The sequence below is a fragment of the Diadema antillarum genome, unplaced genomic scaffold, assembly GCF_040938485.1.
Source record: "Diadema antillarum isolate AM-2024a unplaced genomic scaffold, OU_Dant_1.0 scf00000146, whole genome shotgun sequence".
NCBI lineage: Eukaryota > Metazoa > Echinodermata > Echinoidea > Diadematoida > Diadematidae > Diadema > Diadema antillarum.
The window spans coordinates 2,624,523-2,644,627 of NW_027271035.1; the positions used below are offsets into that span (position 1 = coordinate 2,624,523).

General features: G+C 41.4%; 1 protein-coding gene across 1 annotated transcript in view; it reads right to left on the reverse strand.

Moving 5' to 3' along the window:
• Positions 1 to 4,828: 4,828 nt before the first annotated feature.
• The window catches only part of LOC139721668 (uncharacterized), a 118,263-nt gene continuing 102,986 nt past the window's right edge, over positions 4,829 to 20,105 (reverse strand). The window contains exons 30-45 of the mRNA XM_071632999.1: positions 19,743 to 19,814; positions 18,914 to 19,238; positions 18,040 to 18,498; positions 16,045 to 17,550; positions 15,636 to 15,696; positions 14,801 to 14,935; positions 13,306 to 13,440; positions 12,720 to 12,841; positions 12,102 to 12,243; positions 11,186 to 11,313; positions 10,399 to 10,791; positions 9,873 to 9,932; positions 9,171 to 9,391; positions 7,951 to 8,136; positions 5,975 to 6,086; positions 4,829 to 5,113 (exon numbers count right to left, since the gene is read on the reverse strand). Coding sequence (XP_071489100.1) covers positions 5,052 to 5,113; positions 5,975 to 6,086; positions 7,951 to 8,136; positions 9,171 to 9,391; positions 9,873 to 9,932; positions 10,399 to 10,791; positions 11,186 to 11,313; positions 12,102 to 12,243; positions 12,720 to 12,841; positions 13,306 to 13,440; positions 14,801 to 14,935; positions 15,636 to 15,696; positions 16,045 to 17,550; positions 18,040 to 18,498; positions 18,914 to 19,238; positions 19,743 to 19,814 — 4,119 coding nt within the window. The 3' untranslated portion in view covers positions 4,829 to 5,051. The remainder of the gene's footprint in view (positions 5,114 to 5,974; positions 6,087 to 7,950; positions 8,137 to 9,170; positions 9,392 to 9,872; positions 9,933 to 10,398; positions 10,792 to 11,185; positions 11,314 to 12,101; positions 12,244 to 12,719; positions 12,842 to 13,305; positions 13,441 to 14,800; positions 14,936 to 15,635; positions 15,697 to 16,044; positions 17,551 to 18,039; positions 18,499 to 18,913; positions 19,239 to 19,742; positions 19,815 to 20,105) is intronic.

A 20,105-nucleotide genomic window follows, 5' to 3' on the forward strand; every position in this document is an offset into this window, starting at 1 on the left:
TGGATCAACATAGATTGACATTGCAGATATTCTAAATATTCAGCATTCCAGTTCATAGTCGAGGGTGAGTTGGAATTTGTGTCTGCCAGATTTTAATGCCGGTAAAGATGATTTCAAGATGCATGACCAAACATTTAATTGATTCTTATCTACTTTGTTGTCCCTCCCCCCCCCCCCCCCCCCCCCGACACACACACACACACTTGTACATCCAGTCCGCTGAATCAGAAGAAAATTTGCAATAAACTTACTTTCATCAGTAGTTTTCCTGTTTTTGTCATATTTATATGTAAATGTTGCATTTGTAATACAAACTTTGCTTGCACTTAGCATCTACAAGGCCTAGGGCATTGAAGTTTTTGGTTGTCCATATGTCCCCGTTGATGCTGGACAGTTTTGTTTTGTTTTTTTTTTTCTTTTTCCCTGAAAGGCATGGGGTCAAAATGCATTTATAAAATTTTGTCAAACATGGTTTAAGTGTGACCATGTCATGGTGGGACAATCTGGATCTCGGTCTTGCTTATTCCATGGACCGACTAAAGAATGGACTTTCCATGAGCCTACTCAAGAATGGACTTTCCATGAATCCAATCACTTCGACTTCCGAGAACCGTTGTCACCTGATTATTATGCGCATCTTAATGAGAACAAGCAGATGTCTCGAAAATGATGATTGCATAACCATGCATAGTCGTCACTGACAAAAGATTTGTTTCCCTAATTCCGGTTATATTTGGCTGATGCATCTTTTCAGACCGAAATGTCTTTAAATAAATGCCACTGGTGAGAAGCAGCAAACCTCAGAACATGACTAATTTTGTGTCATTCGATTGGAAATAACCGAATCGCTTGCTATTGCACACACGTTTGACCATAGTAAGACAGTAAATCCTCTTCCCTCGTGTATCTGTTTTTACTCTTTAAAAATGTGCGGAAAAGGTGGAAAATTGATTACATGCATTTTTCTAATGAAAATGTCTGAGTGGTGATGTACCAATACATACCACAACTGGACATGCATTTTCCATGATTTAAGACACTAATTGTATTCTGCGCATTTCTATTATCAAAGCTGTGTTGTATTTTGCTCTGGCTTGCCGGCGGCATAGATAATAAGGTCAAAGCAAGGAAGAATGTTTTAAATGTTTTTGTGACACTTTTGGCATAGACAGAGGCATGTATTAAAGGGATGGAATACACATGTAGTTTTGGTTGAGATGGAGGATTTATATTTCAACTTTTTGCAAGATACACTTGTACCTATAAACCATTTATGAAATGATAAAGAACATACGATTCTAAAAGCAATTCAGAGTTTATTTGATGAAAGTTGGTTTTGAAATGTCTGAGACATCCAAAAACAAAGTAAAACAAATTGGTTGTAACAAAAGGTGGGTCCCATCTTTTATTCGGACATGCTGTTTTTGGATACCTCAACCATATCAAAACCAATTTTCATCAAATAAACTTTAACTTTCTCTTAGAATTACATGCTCTTTCAAGAGGTTCTCATTACCTCCCCCCCCCCCCCCCCAAAAAAAAAAAATCATCAACAAAAAACGTTGGAAACCTGAAGTCATCAATCCAACTGGAATTATACTATGCCTTTAATCAACTAAATAATGACTGTCCACGTGTAGTAGGTCCATGCTTATGCCCCGTTTACACTGAGCATGGTACAGGCAAGGCCGCAACGGGTCAGGTTTTTGCTATGGTACGGCAAAAAGAACCATGTCTGGTTCTGTTAAAAAAAAGAATCAGTAATTCGGTACAAAATCACCCAAAATGTTATTATGTCAAAATCAAGAGCAACAAAATCAACAGTAAAAGATTAATTTTGTAACAAAATCATTAGCGGGGAAGTGATATTGTAACAGAACCAGACATGGTTCCTTTTGGCGTACTATAGCAAAAACCCTATTTCGTGACCCGTGCCGGATTTGGTGTAAACGCAGCTTTACTCTGCCTCACTCTGCCACAGTTTGGGACTGATTGCTGACGTAGGCTCCGAGATGAGTCTGAACATCAGAGATCAGTGCAATTACCTACATGCAATGCTGTTTGAGGGGAAAATAGAGTGGAAACAAGACTGGAACTCACTGTCAAATATCTGGGCGAGATGCAATGTAGTTTTGTGGATGCATGTAAGGCGACTTGGTAATGGTACATTGTAAATGTGACACCTATCTTTTGGTTCCAGTGCTTTGATATGTATGGTACAGGCTAGGCAGAGTATCAAGGTGATAAAGATTATCTGAAGTTTATGAATATACACCTGTTATGAGGGTGTTTTTAAAGGGGGTATTGGAGCCAATTTTAAATAAGGAATTTAAAAAAAAAAAATTGAAAATGAGGAATTTGTTGACATACATGTACATTCTCTTGTGATTGACTAGAGTCCACACAACCCACATCCTACAAATGCACACTCAATCTAGTACTCTTACTCTCTCATTTCCATGCTTTCTCTATGCATTTTTGCATTATTATATTCATCTCTTTTCTCTAACTCTCTGTGTGCTTTTCTCTCCCTTCCCTGCCTTAACTCCACATCTCCATGACAAAAAAAAAAGACAAAAAGAAGAAGTTTACTGTAAGCCAACAAAATGACATCACATACAATTCATTTCTGTGTATGTTTTTGCAATTTTATATGCCGCAATGGACTGATTGTGTGCAGACTCAATATCTGCCCAGATCAAAGATACAAAGTACATGTATACAGAGTTCACCTCAACGATACAAAATTCACCAGATGACATCCTAAAAATACCAGATATATATACAACGGTAATAGCTAAAAACCTATTTCAGGTTCACGTTACTTTGGCACTACAGTTGAACATTTACTACTAAGACTATATTACAATACAATGAAGGGTATAGAGGGTGCAGGTATTTTGGCCAGGGACAGTTCGGGTGACGACTGTACATTTACATCATTACTCACAAAAGACGCAGGTTTTAGAAAGCGAGAATTTACACAAGTTTGGCATTTCAAATAGTGAAGCAGAGACTGATCCTGGAATGATTACATGCACAGCTAACGCAGAAACTAAGCACAATCACAACACTCATTTTTGCATCTTGGTGTCTTCGTGGCTTTAAAAAAAAGAAGAAATTTGTTCAAACTTTGTTCAAAAACAGAGAGTGTAAAAAAAAAAATTGCACCACTGAAATAGAGATCTGAAAGCACTTCTTTGTTTTCCTCATGGCACAGCACCTGACCAAATGACCCCTGACACAGAGTTTCATCAACAAGAAGAAAAAAAAAGGAAGAAGGAAAAACCTGAAAAAGACCTTCAAATACTTTCCATTCCACCATTCTACACTCTATGTCACAATTTAAAACCTGTACAAAAATATACACCTTATTGCATCTTTTCTACATTACAATACTAAGATCCTTAAAAGGAGAAATCATTGCTAATACTGTATGCCGTGTATTCCTATTGGTGAACCCGATTGCAATTTGCACTACCTTACTACCTTTATCATTTTCTCCATCTTGAGTAATGTCGTTCTGAACATATGTAACATGAGAAAGAGATAGAGTGAATGTACAAGTGTCTGTGCTTGGCCACTGAGCTTCACCAATGCTGTTAGCAAGCCATGAAGTGTAGCAGAAAGATTGATGTCAATGAATTGCATTTTTTGTTATTCCTTTCATTTTACATTGCAATAATCCTACAGCACACTATAATGGCAAATGCAAAGTGGCAAATCTCTCTCTAAAGAAACAAACAAAAAACCTTTAATGACGGGATAATAGATACAAAAGCTATGCAAAATTGTGAACACACAGGCAAGAATGCAGACACTATTAGAAAAAAAAAGAGATATGAAATATTCACCAGCAATTGGTGAGCACAGCTACGATGGGGAAAACTCGAAAGTCTTTTCAATGCACTACAACACAGATACGATAAACGCTATGACGAAGAATCCGTGAGTATACAAAAGGGTAACTCGATGGATGTGAGACATTTGATCAGACATTCATCTCAGTGTTTCTTCTTGGCCTGCAAGAACACTGCATCGGGGCTAAAAAGAGATTAAGTGAGAGTGCGCCCTCTCTGTTGGGATCAAGTACCGAATAAACCCAGCAGCATGCAACATGAATACTTTGACACACTAGCACTATTCACAAAGCAAACATACACTCGTAACATTTACTACCTTGAAGGTCTATAGGTCATAAACCACTTTAAAGCTAAAAGAAAAAAAAAAAATCCTACGTTCAAACCAGTAAACTTTTGTTCTCATGTGGCAACACAAACTGGATTCACACATAAAGAAGACCGCATCAAATTGTTCTGTAGATAATCATTATTCAAAGATTGCATTTTTGTTTCTTTCATATTTTGGTTGACCTACAGATTGGCTTTCCAACTAGTGGAATGCCCATTGTCTTTTAAAGTTATATGTCAAATCAATGTAAGTCTGAGCGTTCAGAGATTAAAAAAGAAAATATATAAAATCAGGCACATCAGCAACTAATGCAAACACAGATGGATCATTGAACTGTGAAACATAAACCAACAACTGAACAACAACATAAACTATGAACTGCAATACCTCCCACCATCTCAGCAATAAACATGATAATCACACCTAATTGGTCTAATAAAATGAACCATGATCACAGTCCACTGCCAAACAAACTATACCATTTATGCTATGGAGTTCCTTTTCACAGAGAGTAAGCGTAATCAACCTCACATGGAAAGATATAAACTTTATTGCACTTTGATCAACAAAGGCAACATCATCATTGTTCTGAGAACTGCGCATATTGCCTCTAGGCCGCTACTCACTCAATCTCGCATCAAAATTCAGTTTTATCATACAACTGATTTACTGTTCATCCTTCAGTCAGTCAAATTCTGCCATAAAGTCACAAATTCCTCCAACACAGCATGTGAACCACTCCAAAGATTGCACAGAATAGCTTTGTTCCATGAGACATCAGTGTTCAGGGTTAACGTTTTTCTCCACATGTGGGACTAAGGCTTCCAAATCAGGCGATGGTCATCTCTGAACCACAATGCTCATCCGTCCACTGTTTGTAAGTTTCCTTTTGCTTTGGAGATGACATCATGAGTCTTGCACACTGTTAAAAAGACAAATCAGAACCGAGGCAAAACTATGGTAACTAAACCTGGAACATTGAAAATACTTGCACATTGTCCCAGGTACACATTACATCAAACATTTGCTCATACCATGCTCTGCAAATGGTAGCATGATAGTAAAAAAGACAGCATTTCTGCTTACATCATAATCTCTACATTGTGTCATAGCCACAAGATTGATGGTGTCTGGTAGACTACAAAGTGGATGATGCATTGTAACCTTTATGCTAAACAGTTATGAAGCCTTCCGCTTTAAGCGTATTATATTCTGCACCCATCCAAACCCTGGCAAGTAGCCATGCACCTTCCATGAGGCATCTTCAGGGTACACTTTCTCCACACAATGAGGCCAATGCTTTATATTGGTTTGGTGGAAATTTTGCTTCTGTCTGTCTGTGTTTGATTTATTTGTTTTTTGTTTTTATGAATCCTATGGGTATGGAACACAAATAGTCAGTTCTGACCATCAAAGTTTGTTGACTCCATATTTACGTCATCACCTTAAATGGCATCATTGATGAGGCTTTTATCACCATAATATACCAACATGAAACCCAAAATCTACTAAACAATAAAAAGAACATGATCCTACATCTTACATTATCATACATGCACTGCATAATCTTTATATCACAGCGAGGTATGAAACACTAAAAAATGGGACACAGAATCCTCTGGTATCTGATTGTGATTACAAGAGGGTCATTGGCAGTTGAGTTATATCATCAAATGTTACATGTCACAGATGGACACTGCATCACATATTGTGTTTTTCAAGCTAAAAGACACCTCAATCATGAATCCTACTGCTATCAAATGTCAATAGAGGGCTCACTCACACTGCCTGATAATTGCCTCCTCCATGTTGGCCTTGTCCCTGTTGGTAGCAGCCAGTCGATCCCTGGCTTCCTTCATCAGCCTCTCCTGGGCACCCAATCGTTTCCTCAGCTCCTGTAGGGATCCAGCACCACAACGGATGACAAATTACACAGGGACAATCGGCAAGTGAACAGTATCTCATGCTTTCCCCCATCTGTGACTGTGAGTATTGCATCAGGGCAATTCCCCCCCCCCCCCCCCCCCCCCCCCCCCCCCCGGACAATTAGCTCATCCTCCCGACTAAATAATGGTCAGTGACAAGGTTAGAGTGAAGATTAGGATTACGGTCAGGCTTAGGGTTAGAGTTTGGGTAAGGGTTAGGATGAGGTCCAGAATTAGGATTAGGGCAAGGGTCTGGGGTAATTGTCCAGGGGGTAAATGCCCTAGAACCGTGAGTACATCACTGTAAATGCTCATTCATCTTAAAAACAGATAATTTAAAGAATGGATATGGGATTTGTTGAGTCACCCAAGGGAAAGAGTCTTGGTTAACCCTACTTTACAGAAAAACTACAAGTTACATAAAACACAGTCACATGGTTTATGCATTTATGTATAGCTTGGTTTTGATGGCAGTAGTTTCCCAAGACGTAGTACAGCCATGTCTTGCTCTCCTCAGGAAGGTCATCATGAGGTGACATGACATTTGACCCTGTGACAATTGCTCCATCTTATTTTCTCCAAGTACTTCATGATGTAGGGTTGTAATGGGGTTTTAGGTTTAGTTTAATGTGAGAACTAGGGTTAGGGTTAGGGTTATGTTTGTGGGTAGAATTTATGTTTGAATCAGAATGCAGATATTTCATGGGAGCAATTGTCGCAGGAGCAACTAGAAATGTCGCTACAGCGACTGGTTATACCCCCGCCAAACAACATTTCATAAGCTTTGGTCAAAACAACATTTCATAAGCTCTGGTCAAAAAACGGAGGAAGTAGTTAAATCCGCAAGATCTTTCCTTGATCTTCTGCCATTAATATGCCGTTACCATGGCAACGTACTTTCGGGTACTGTCGGAAAATGCAAATGCGTCTTGCACATCTACAACCAAAGGCACACATCTGTACCAAGTTTCATGGAAATTGGGCAAAAACTGAGGAAGTAGTTTGCAACACAAAATTTTCCATCATTTTGGCTCATAATATGTGAGCTGTTACCATGGCAACATACTTTTTGTCACTGTCAAGAAATGTGTCATGCTGACCTATATCCTAAGACAAACATTCAATATGAATTCCATGAGAATTGGAAGAACACTGATGAAGCAGTTTTGCCATGAAGCATTTTGCCCTATATTTTACCAATAACATGCTGTTACCATGGCAACGCACTTTTTGCCACTGCGGAAATATGTGTCTTGCACATTAACATATTCAGATGAACATCTGTACCTAATTTCATAAAAATTGACCAAAAACTGTGGGAGGAGTTCGCGACGCAAGATTTGTACCCATTTTTGCCCATAATATGCCGTTACCATGGCAACGTACTTTTGGGTACTGTCAAAAAATACGTCTTGCACATCTACAACCCAAGGCACACATCTGTGCCAAGTTTTATGGGAATCGGTTGAAAACTGAGGAAGTAGTTCGCGACGCAAGATTTGCAACGGACCGACCGCCCGACCGACCGCCCGACCGACCGCCCGACCGTCCGCTGATTCCTATATACCCCCTTCAAACTTCGTTTGGCGGGGGTATAAATATCATGGAACCTATCATGAAGATCAATTCAAACGGCTACGAGGAGTAGTTTTGGAGGATTATCTAGTAAGTACCAAGTATGACTGGAGCGATGCCAACAGACACAAAATAAGGGAGCTACTTGTGCGTTAAATGCATCATAATAGGCAAAAACTATTCTAGAATCAGGAAGAGTTGGCAGCTCTGTGACAGACTTTCAGGATGGTCTGGCTAGGATTCCAAAACATTATCGTACCTTGACTTCGTCGCTCTGCGAGTGCTGCTGCACCAGACGGTCAGTCGTCCAGAAGTTGACCAGGTGGCGACGGCTGGCGTCCAGGAGCTTCACGAGGTGGTGGATGTCGCGGGAGAGGTTGGACAGGGCATTGTTGTTGACGTCGTCCACATCCCCCCTTGAGTGGGGACTGCTCTCTTCAGCAAACTAGGGGAACGGGGAGGAAAGAGTTTGCTCAGTAATACAAAATCAGAATTTAAGTAGGCACATTTATACAATGTGATATGATATTCACTTAATCGGCCTAAAATCCAGTGCAGTGGTGGATAACAGATAGCAGCGGTGGCCTCCTCACTAAAGCCCTAATATTTCATGGGCAATTTAAGATCTTTTGACAATCAATACGAGAGTAGTGCAGGCAGAGCATTCCAAACTTCACTCAAATTGTATTGGTTTTCACTTGTTACCTTTTTCACTGTCAGGAAATTGCCACCCATGTCAAGATTAAGGAAATTAACAAATCATTTGAAAATCATTCCTTAATTGGGGTGACTCTTTCTACTACAAGAATTGTCACTGCACATTGCAAGTTTACATATCTGTATGAAGAAGCCTGAATACGAGCCTCAGTGAAAGCCTACAGCCTAAACATTCCAATCAAATAGTCAGAGGCTTAACTCCATCCTTCTCAAATCTTTATTTCCTCCACATCACACAACTTAGCTTGAGCTACATATGTAATACCAGAAAGAGTTTAAAGGAGACCTCCAGGTGATTCTTTTCTTTCTTTTTTTAGACTTTTGCATTTGAACATCTTTAGGTTGGTTATTGTGGGTACAGAGCTTCAGAATTTATGGTGACTGGGATGCGGAATAAGAATGTTTTCAAAATTCATAACAACTCACAATGACATAGCAGTTTCACACAATGCATGGTTGGGTGCTCAAGAAAGCAGAACAAAAGAAGAAAGCATGAGTAAATTCTACACAGGTGAACTTACTAAGCAAGTGGTATTGTAATGGAATGGCATAGCTATATTACTGGAATATGTGAGCCTTCCATGTCGTCATCCATTTTCAGTGTAGTATATTTTGGGGCTTTCTGAGCATTGGTTTATCTGTGAAGGACCAATATAAATTCTAGATATGTTGTATCTATACAAGGCACTATTGATTTATGCATTACATGATGTGAAATTATATAAATTGTCTGGAATGCCTGTCCTATCATGATAGCCCTACCTGAGCCAGCAGTGAGAGTTTCTGTCTGAGCTGCATCTCAATGGCTCCTCCAACCAGGGCCGCTTCCTTCACACCAGACTTGATGGCTTCATAGGTGGACAGCATAGACACAGCATAGGTCTCCTTCTTTGACCCTCCGTCCGGGGCGTCCCCGCGGGGTGAGGACTTCCTCTTTGACCGGCCATTGTTCTGACCGGACAGCGGCTCGAATCCTTGGATGTCTGACCAAAGGATGAAGCAAGAGAGAGCAATTTAATTTAGCACTCGGCCTAAGCTTTGGTTTTGCATTGTCCTAAACGTGTTTTTTTAGTCTTTTTGTATGAATAGCACCAGTGCGCTTAGAAACACCAGTATAAAGCGCCATATAAAATGCAATTACTATCATCATCATCATCATCATCATTATTATTATAATTAAACTGTCCACAAGCCATTTTCCTTTATACCATTTCAGAGAGCAAGAGACATAAAATTCATGTTAACTTGTGTGATCATTAACGAAAGAATATATTAGGCTTCATTTGCACATATGGGTTCTACAAGAGTATTTATACTCTTGTTTTTTGATTATGAGACTCTCAAAGATACATTAAGAGCAGGTGTGACTTCATTATTGCTGTTGTTATAATCAGTATGATGTCATGCACGGAATTTGATATTCCTTTCTCATTTTTATTTTCCTTCGTTAGTCACTTCCCTTACCATCAGCAGCAAATTCTGACACACATCCGTTCTCTGTTGTCTCCTTTTCAGTCCTCGCATCTGAAACACAAACATGGAGTCAGGTCAAGATGTAATTTGTGGTATAGCAAAGTCAAGTGGGATTTTGCAAGAGAAGTTATCAAGACAAGATGTATAGTGCACAGCATTCTGCTACTTTTAGCTTAGAATGAGGTAGAAGCTGAAATAATATGGTAGTAAAATTTTATTATGTATCTAACAAAGGAATTAGAAGGGAATTTATCTGTGCAACATCTTAAGGCACCCAACTTCAACAATATGTCACACATTATTCACAAAATTGCCAGAAAAAGAAAGGTCTTTAGTTCAGATTTGAAGGTATTAATATCATTACAATTCCGAAGTGGGATTGGTAAAGAGTTCCACTGACATGGAGCAACCGAAGCTCTATCCCCAGAAGCGTCTAGGAGAGCACATGAAGAATCAGTCCTGCACAACGTTACAGTAACATAAGAGAGTTAACGGCTAGAATAACATTCCGACTCACCAGTGAATAACTTTCTGCTACTGCTGCTCCGTTGATGCTCATTGCTGGACCGATGCTTGGAGCTGGTGGTGGTGGTGGTGTGGATTCGGATCTCCTCTGACCGTGTGGTCTGCGGCTGGGGCTGGGGCGGTGAGGGGGAGGGTGAAGTCGCCCCCTTTGATGACGGGGAGAAGCTCCGGTCCCGCAGGGCCTCTTCCAGTCGGATCCTGAGGGCGTTGTTGGTCTGGATGCTGTGCTCAAGCTGGATCCGCAGGTGGCGCAGCTCTTGGAGGAGCTCAGACAGGTCCATGCCTGTCGTCCTGTCGATGACGTGGAGGTGGGTGGTGGAGGGGGATGTCCTGCTGGAATGCCTTCCCGTTCTCCCCTGGGAACCTGTGGATGTCCTTCCAGCATCTGTGGGGGTGGAATCAAAGACATTTCAGAGTATCATGTTTGATACTGTAAAACCGGAACAATACACGACATGAGACTTCGTGAACTGGAGCCAATGGCTTGGCAGAATGAAATTTGTAAATTGCCACTGTCACTCAACGCATTGTATAGACAAAACCTTTTGTGTGTATCTTATTTTTGCGAATCCTGGCTCCTTACAAAATTTGCGAAAGTTTCAGGCACAATGTAAAACTAACTCTGCCCAGAATGACTCTCCCAATGTACCCTCATTTACTCACTTGTGTTTGCTTGGCCCAGAAAATCAAAATGAAACTGTCATGTACTACCACAAGTATTCTGACTGTGCACTGGACAGAATGATTCTACAGAACCAGTATCAGACAGAAAGGCTTACCTCTGCCATGCAGCTGCTCGTATACACCAAGCTCAAAGCGAAGAGAATTTGACAGCTGCTCACTCTCTGTGATCTGCTCACGTAGGCGCTGCTTCTCATCAGCCATGCGGTGCTTCTCAGAGAGTAACCTTATGACAGCAACCAAGGAAGAGGTGAGTTTAGTTAGAATGGGTCCCTCTGTAATAACATCTAGAGTTTCCTAGCTCGTATTACGCCTTTCCAGCAGTTAGGAGACCGAATGCAGCCATACTCTTTACAAGTCATAATCATATTTATCTTCACCATCATTTGACTCCTTGACATAAACAATTTGTCTCAGTTGGTGACACATAAGATACATGACACACAAACCCACACCCACATCCACACATACACACAAACACTAATATGATAATTGCTGATGACCAGAATGAAACAAAGCAATGCCTCCGGCGCCACAAACTGAGGCTTACAAAAGTGCACCACAGTTGGGTCTTACAAGTTTGTGCATGTTACTCTTGGTTTTAAAGAAGAAGTGCTGTGGTTGAGGAGAATGACATTTACTCTGTATGTCAGCATTGCTGCTACCAAACATCTTCCAAAGAGAGTTCTTACAAAATAGATAACGGCACACAAAATGTCATGGCCACTCCACAAAGACTTTCATAGTGAATGGCCTATTAGACACCATGGTTGACGAATGTATACTGGTAGCATAACAGTCAACAGCCTTATTTTGTATGCTTTGTTTAGCTTTTCACAAATACGCAGCATTTGTAGGACATATATCTTGCTCTTTAACAAAAAAAACAACAACAACAAACAAACACCTTTGCTCCTTGCCAAAAATTGTTAACACACATCAACATATAGTGGACAGGAGTGCATATGCTTCAGATAGATTTCTTGTCGGATAGGAATCATTTAATTTATTCACCTCTTGATGTCTGCATTAGCCTGGTCAAGCTCTGCCTTCATCCGCAGTGCTCTGTCCTCCTGCTCTACCAGACGTCGCTGAAGGGAGCGATTCTCTGTGGTCAGCTTCAAGTTGGTCTCATACAAATACTGGCTGCCCTGGCCTGAACGTACGAACAAGGAAGGGATGTGACACAACGATACATGAATAAGACTGTAGACAGGTTGTTGATGGGCTCTTGGACTAAGAGTTGCACATGTTGAACACCTGCATTTACTTGATATACCTCTGCAAAAATTTGTATATCACTTTCTAATATCTGTGAGTAGAACTCTGTCAACTGATTTGATTATGCATAGATGTTCAGACATTTATTTACTTTGATATTTCTTGCTCGCTGTGCAATTATCACATGTACAGGAAAAAATACTATCTGCTACTTTAGATACAGAGTAGTTGAAAACAAAAGGATTGTAAAGACTTTAAAGAACGACACAAATGTTTTAAGAGTATCCAGTCATGGGTATGCATAATTTGAAAAGTCTGCGCTGCCAATATTGGGTTTTGTGGGTATTAATATTCAGGTACAATTCTAGGCACCAATACAAGCAAGGCTATCAGCCAGAGAACACTCCTCACCATCTGAGATGTCGGAGCTGGAGCCAGTGGGAGATGCCTTCTTACGGTCCCTGTGCTTGGGGCTTGTCCTCCTTGACTCCTCCAACCGCTCCCGCAGGTTCACTACCTCTTTCTCGTACTCTCTGCAAATTGGCAACGGCAGAAGCAGACGGCAATAAGAAAGACAATGAATTCACGTGCATTGCATGATTGCAGCATTTACAGTTGGCTAAACAACAAACACTAAACATTAAATATAAGTGGTAATAAATTGATATACACATTTGCTCTTATTCTATCTTTGATGGTCTCAACACAGGCATGACACCTTACATTTTAATAGCTGGTGTTCTTTATTTTCCCTTTTTCTTTTTCTCATCACTTTGATTTACTCCATCCACTGGATAACACATTTTTATAGCATTCCCTTACCCAGCACGGCATTGGATGATCAATTCTCACACCTCCAACCAAAAGCTTTCTGTATGATAATGGAATCTTCAAATGAAGAGAAATGGTATGTGTCTGTCTACAGACACAACAGCTTTGGCACTGGGTTTGTGTGCATCTTATTTCCCCTTCCTGACTCTTGCAAGAATTATCTCACCTCTCTAGGTCCTTCTTGGCTGCCTCGGCTCTCTCCTCCTGCCTCCTGAGGGCGCTCTGCAGATCCTGGTTCTGCCTCTTCTGACTGTCGAGGTCCTCCTGGATCTTGAGTACTTCTCTGTGCTCTGCTTTCAGCCTGTAGTTTGTGGCAGGACAGAAATTCAAAAAGCTTCATGCTATGATCCACAGATATGTGTGTCTGCCGCAAGCACCAAAGCTATCGATAATCATTTAACTCTTAATGTACCACGTTCGCACATCCTACTCAGTCGACGGCGTGCCAACTTCGCATATTCTGCTCAAACGCATAAAGCCGCTTAAACCGATCGATAAATCGCCAAATGTCGCAGTACAATGAAAGTGTTTCTTGCACTTCCGTTCCTTTATACTAGTAGCTTGCATTTTATGTTGTGATTGACTATCAAGCGTCGTTCCCTACTGGATTTGCATGTAAATTCTAAGCTTTTGTAACTGTTTTGTGCACAAAAGTCATGCCTTAACAGTAATAATTAGCTACTAGTCATTTAAAAGGAAAACAGTCATAGATTTGTCATACAATTAACATCAAAGCAAAGCTTGGCATTTTTTTTACAACATTACTCACTATACGTCCATCTTTAAGAAGTAACATAAATTTGAAAACAGAATGTTTCCTCAAAGCACGACAATATTGGAGTCTCAGAATAATGTGGCACTCAAGGGGTTTCCACCATGGCACATATAGAGTTAAAGGGGTGGTACAGTTTTGGTTAAAATGGGGTTTGAGGTTTCCCATGTTTTTTATCACAATTTTTTGAGATAATGACAAACCTCTAGCCTTGTGAAATATGAAAAAGCATATAATTCTGCAGGGAATTCAAGTTTATTTGATGAGAATTAGTTTTGAAATGGCCGAGATATCCCAAACAAAGCAATCCTAATAAAAGGTGAGTCCTACCTTTTGTTAGGATCACTTTGTTTTACTCTGTTTTTTGATATCTCAGTCATTTCAAAACCGATTTTTGTCAAATAAAAACTTTCGATTCCTCTTAGAATTGTATGCTTTTTAACCCACTGAAGACAAGTCCCAAGAATACTCAGGCAGTCGTCTATGGGAAATGCATGTTATAGCAAAATCAGTCTGTCCTCAACAGGTTAACATTTCATAAAGTGGTTTCTAAGTATCTCGCAAAAAGTTTTAAAAAATGAATTCTCACCTCAACCAATACTATACCATCCCTTTAACATCTCCATGTCTTTATACGGATGGACTGCTAATGCTGAGTAGCATGAAGATTTGAAGTGTTTCATTTGTAGTAACATCACTATTATATATACATATATATATATATATATATATATATATATATATATATATATATATGTTTTTTCTTTTTTGCATGACAATGGCGGCAAATAGAGCAGATATTCATATTGTCACCGAAGAAATGACAACTGATGTGTATGAAAGCAGCTAAAGAGAGAGAGGGAGGGACTGGTGCAGAGGAAGTACTCACCTCCTGAGTTCATCTCTGAGAGCATCGGCCTTGACCTCATTGTTGTGAAGGATCTCCTGCAGCTCTCGGTTCAGCTTCTGCTGTCCCCGGATCTCACCCCTCAGCTGCTGGATCTGTTCATCCTTGGCTTGAAGTCTGACAACAAACACATGAGATTGAAATTTGAAGGTGGCTCTTCTTCCTTTCATTTTTAATTTCTCTCTTTTTCTTTTCCTTTTTCTTCCATCCTTTCTCCCTCTCTTGGTTTTTATTCCTTCCTTTCTCGGTCCAATTTTCAATCATTCATTTTCTTCTTGTCTTAGTTTTACTAATCAAAGACCTAGGCCATCTTACAAACATTTGTCAAGGAAATTGTCTTAGACATTCCATCTTTGACAAATTTTATCCCAGACAGTTTACAAGCTGTTTTAGGTGCCTCTTTAAAGGGTTTGCCCGTTATGGTCCATATGAATATAGAATGGTCAATCTTTTACGGTTTGTGCGTACTCCACATATTTCTGCCAGTGCCACTATTATACAGATTCATTCTCGGAATCAAGGATAACGGGAAATGACAAGGTGTTCCATTTTTATCAATCATTTGCAGTGAGCTGTATGTATGATTTCCAGAAATGTCCATCAATTCACAAGATTCTGCATCAAATTTACTTGAATTTCCACATATGAGGTTTCTAATTTTCTTTACTACACAGTTATATTACAAAATATATCAGTTTATAATTGTTTCTGATATATATGTACAGGCCACTTCCACATGTGATTACTCATGATAAAGAAAATATTTACATTTTTCTCTCTGTTGCCAATGGTGACAATATTTTTAGGATGCACATACCTTTCAGAAAACAACTCCTGAACATCGTCATCAGTCTGTCTCCTTCCAAACTGATTTTCTCCTAGAAATAGGAAAGAAAACAAGCAAAAGAAAACAAAATTCAAAAGTGCAACTTGTCTGGTCAAATGGTAATTGTTTAATAGTGTTTGTATGTTTTTGTGACACATATATTTTCACCTAATCTGGTGGTTTCCAATCCAAATTCAAAATTACTAAAATGTGCAAGGTCAAATTTGAATGACAGCTTTACGACACAAGTATTGGGCAAACCTCTGCAATACTTTGACTAATTTCTAACACTGAGAACTGCAACACGTAGTGCTATTAAATGAATTCATGTATGCAAATGTAATCTTCACAGCAAAATACTGACAATGCATCACTGGTGATCATTAAATGAAAGTCTCACCTCCCAGTAGTCTCGTGATTGTATCCACGACCTCGTTGCCATCCCGTATTCTCTCCTCAATGGCTGTGACCCTCTCAGAGTAGACTCCCTCCATGGCCGACTTGTTGTCCTTCTCCAGCCCCTTCAGGATGCTCAGGGCCTCTGACAGCATGTTGGTCAGCACCCCCATCAAGCTGCGGAGCTCTGCTAGCTGTTCGTGCAGCCGCCCAATCTCCATCTCCTGCGACCTGATGACCTCCTCGCTGAAGGAGTTCTGCTTCTGCGTCTGCAGCTCCACCAACTCGGAGAGTAATTCTGCATTGCGTTCCTGGAGGGAGGCGTTGGCGTCCATGACCTTCTCCAGCTGGGTGGTGACGTTCTCCAGGTCCTGCTGGAGTCGCTCGAAGGCGTTGCGGTTGGCGACAAGCTCAAACCACGCGCTGGAATCGGCAGGATCGCGGGACGGACTGGCCGGTCGGCTCAAGCCGGCACTCTGGATGCGGGTCTGGAGCTTGCGAATCACGTGGCGGCATCGCTTGAGTTGCTTCTTCAGGACTGTGACTTGCTCCTTGAGTTCTTCCGTATCATCAGTCAGACCAAACCCAGAAAATGTTACATCGACAACACCAAAGCTCCTCTCTGACAGACTGAGACTGGCAGATGATGTGCTGTCCCTGTCATCGTCAGAGCTGGGCACCTGCGACAGAGATGCCCCTGACATGCGGCGGTTGGCTAATCCAAACACAGAGGTTCGCACAAGGTTGGAGTCGCTGCTGACACGTTTGGGAGTGCCAGGCGCAGCAACCCCAGCATTGTGGAGTTGTCGTCTGTAACGCTTGATGCGTTCAGCCTGCTGGTGGACGGTGCCTTCAGTGGCATGGAGTTTGAGAGTAAGAGCCCTGAATCTTCTCTTTGTTGCATTCAACTCACTCTGAGCTTTCTCCAGTTGCTTGTGCAGTGATGGCGGAAGAGTCCTCTGCTCAGCTCTTGGCGACGGCTTGGTGGGTTTACTGCGATCATCCATGTCCACCTCGTCACCATTTCGTCCCTTCTCTCTATCCTCAGAACTCTTCAGTTCTCCCTTCAGTCTCTCAATCTCGCGGGCCATGTCCACGATCAGTTCTGGATTGAACTCACTCCCCTGTCCCTCGGCCCCTGAGTTGTTGAGTCGGATGTGTCGTTTCAGGAGTTCTATCAGGTTCCTGGCCTTGTCCAACTTCTTCTGGAGCAGAGCCTCTCGTGCCCTGTCGGCTGCAGCCCCTTGGTCCAGGTGCCTATCCCTCTCTTCCAGCCTCCTGCGTTCCCTCTGCACAGCGTCCTGGAGCTGGGATGAGAGCTGCTCGTTCTCCAGCTTGAGGTTGTCCACCAGGTCCCTACCCGAGTCCGGCGGAGACTCCGGACCGATGCCCAGGTGATGGCGCAGGGCGGCATTCTGCTGCTCACTGGCAAGCAGCTTCTGGTCCTTCTCCTCCAGCAGGGCTTTGGCCTGATCAAGTTGCTGCTTCAATATGGGGACGACATGGTCTCCTGGTTTACAAACATAACACATCCATTGTCATGAAACACATCTTGACTGAGATTTGCATTTACAATGACATTCCATATTCAATTTGATGATCTGAACATGGCATGCATTGTCAATCTATATGAAAGATTTCAGCTTAGTTTTCTGTTTGCACACGTGCTCATCATCCAGATTGTAGTATAACTTCTCAAGACAAAGAATTTCATGTTTGTCCACTTTTCAAGAAAGTGAATTAACATCAAGTCTACAAACATTTCTTATCTTGAGAGGGGGAAAAACAGAACAGAATAAGTCCCTGTGGATATGCTGGTAAAGAAATTACAAAACAAATGCAAGCTACATACAATGTATTGCATTTCTAAATTTACATGCATATCATTCATAGAGATACTGCATATAAAATGTAAAAAAACTTCCTACTGCACTTCATGACATTCTCTCATTCTTTTTGAATGAGTACTGACTAAAAAGAGCAAGCAGGGAAGGTTTACCTGAACTATCACTTCTTGCTTGATTGAGTAGTGCGGCATCCAGCTGCTGTTTCAGGGTGGTGTTCTGCTTCTCGCTCTCCCGCAGCTTCTTCCCCAGAGCAGCCAGATCCTTCTGGAGCCCGGCCACCAGCTGCGGGTCCCCATCCTGCTCCTGTCCAGGGATGCTGCGTAGGCTGTCCAGCTCCTCCCGCTCCAGCCGCTTCTCCAGAGACTGCTGCCGCCACCGGGCCTCTTTCAGCTTGGAGCGCAGGTCGTCCACCTCCTTCCGGAGTTCCTCCTTGGACGCGGCATTGGAGTCGCGGATGTCATCCAGGGTGATGGGGGACTGAGGGACGGGAATGTAGAGACCGTTGTCTTGGTGGGAGAAGCGGGATGGCTGTGGCATCATGTCGGGGTCGTGACCAACACCAAAGCTCCTGCGCTGGGCCTCACTGGCAGTGGTGACGGTTGGCGAAACGTCTGAAAGCGAGATGGTAGAGAGGTATCCAATTATATCGAACATTATCGCAAATTGCACTACCAGCACATCAACCTTCAGAAATCACATGCACTGTTGATTGCTCAAATCCATCCATCTTGCCAGTATTTTATATCCAATCATGCTAAAATCAAGACTTAACATGCTCAAAATCATTAATAATAATTTGAAATGTAAAGTTTCACAAACCCAAATCTAACCTCCTGCTTAAAGATCGGTTACACTCATGCTACGAATAGTCCAATCAAAGATGTAAAAAAAAAAAAATGAATATCATGCCATGTCATATGATGGAAGGTTAATATCAAGTTCCCTGGAAGGTAAATATCAAGGACCCTTGTTTAGGAGTGGTTAGTGCTGTTAGATCACCATTGCCCATAGACATGCTACACTAACCAGTACTGTCACTGCCGATTCCGCTACCCACACCACTGGTGGTGGCCGACTGCACCACACCTTGTCTGTCGATCACCACGTGGAGGTGGTTGCCCTCATTTGTCCGCCCCATCCCTTCTTCCATCTGGCGCCGGAGGGACTGCATGGCTGCCAGCTCCGCCCCGAGCACGTCTCTGATGGATCCCGGGTTAGTGTCGTTCATCCCGCCCCGGTTACTCCCAGCCTCACTCTGGTGCGTGATGTTGACGTTGAGAGGAAGGGCGGAGTGCAGGGCGTCGGTCAGCCGACTCAATTCCCGGATCTGATCCTGCAGAAGCTGCTGAAGCTGTTTTATTTGTTTTTTTTTCCCAAAACATCACAAGATTAAAAACAAAACAAAACAAAACATAAAATTAGCTAACAGATTTCAGAGAGGCATATGAATGCATTCACATGACAGACTGGACAAGTGCTATGTGAGTAGGGTGACATGGCCAATAATTAAACTCAGTCCTGTGACAAATTAATGTGATAAGGACTTTATTTACAGGTAAAATGCTTATAATACTTAGAATGTGGTAAAATTGCCAGATAACTTTGCTATCAAAACCATTGTTGTAACAGCATAGATTTCCAAGATCAAGTGACGTCAGGTGATAACTCAAACTCATAAAACTGTGGGGAATGATACTAAAACATCATTCAACACTGAAAGGTATAACCTACAGCTTATTGAAGTCTTCAATGAAATACCACTGTTAACCAGGCACACTATTCATTTAAGACAACAAAGAATTTAAGGACCTACTATGCCGTATGAGAAAAGAAATCGAGGAATGGTGTCACAAACCTGATCTGAAGAATCACTGCCACGGGGACTCTTCTCATTATCGACAAACTTTGAATTTTCCATTTTCAGTTCCTACAGAATGATAAGAGAGAGAGAGAGAAAAAAAGAGATGACACAATGTCTTTTCACAAACATCCATGTAGAGATTTTGTGTTTGTTTTTCCACCTTCAATCTTTTGTTATTAACTTCTGATTTATATATGAAGCAATCAATATGGCTGAATACAATTGTACCTTCACCCAGCATGTTTTGAAAAAGGAGTATGTTTGTGCATGCAAATTTTTGGCATTCAATGAGGACAATACACTTTACTTTTAGCCTACTGACGAACATCAGTGCCAATAGACACCTATGCATTCAAA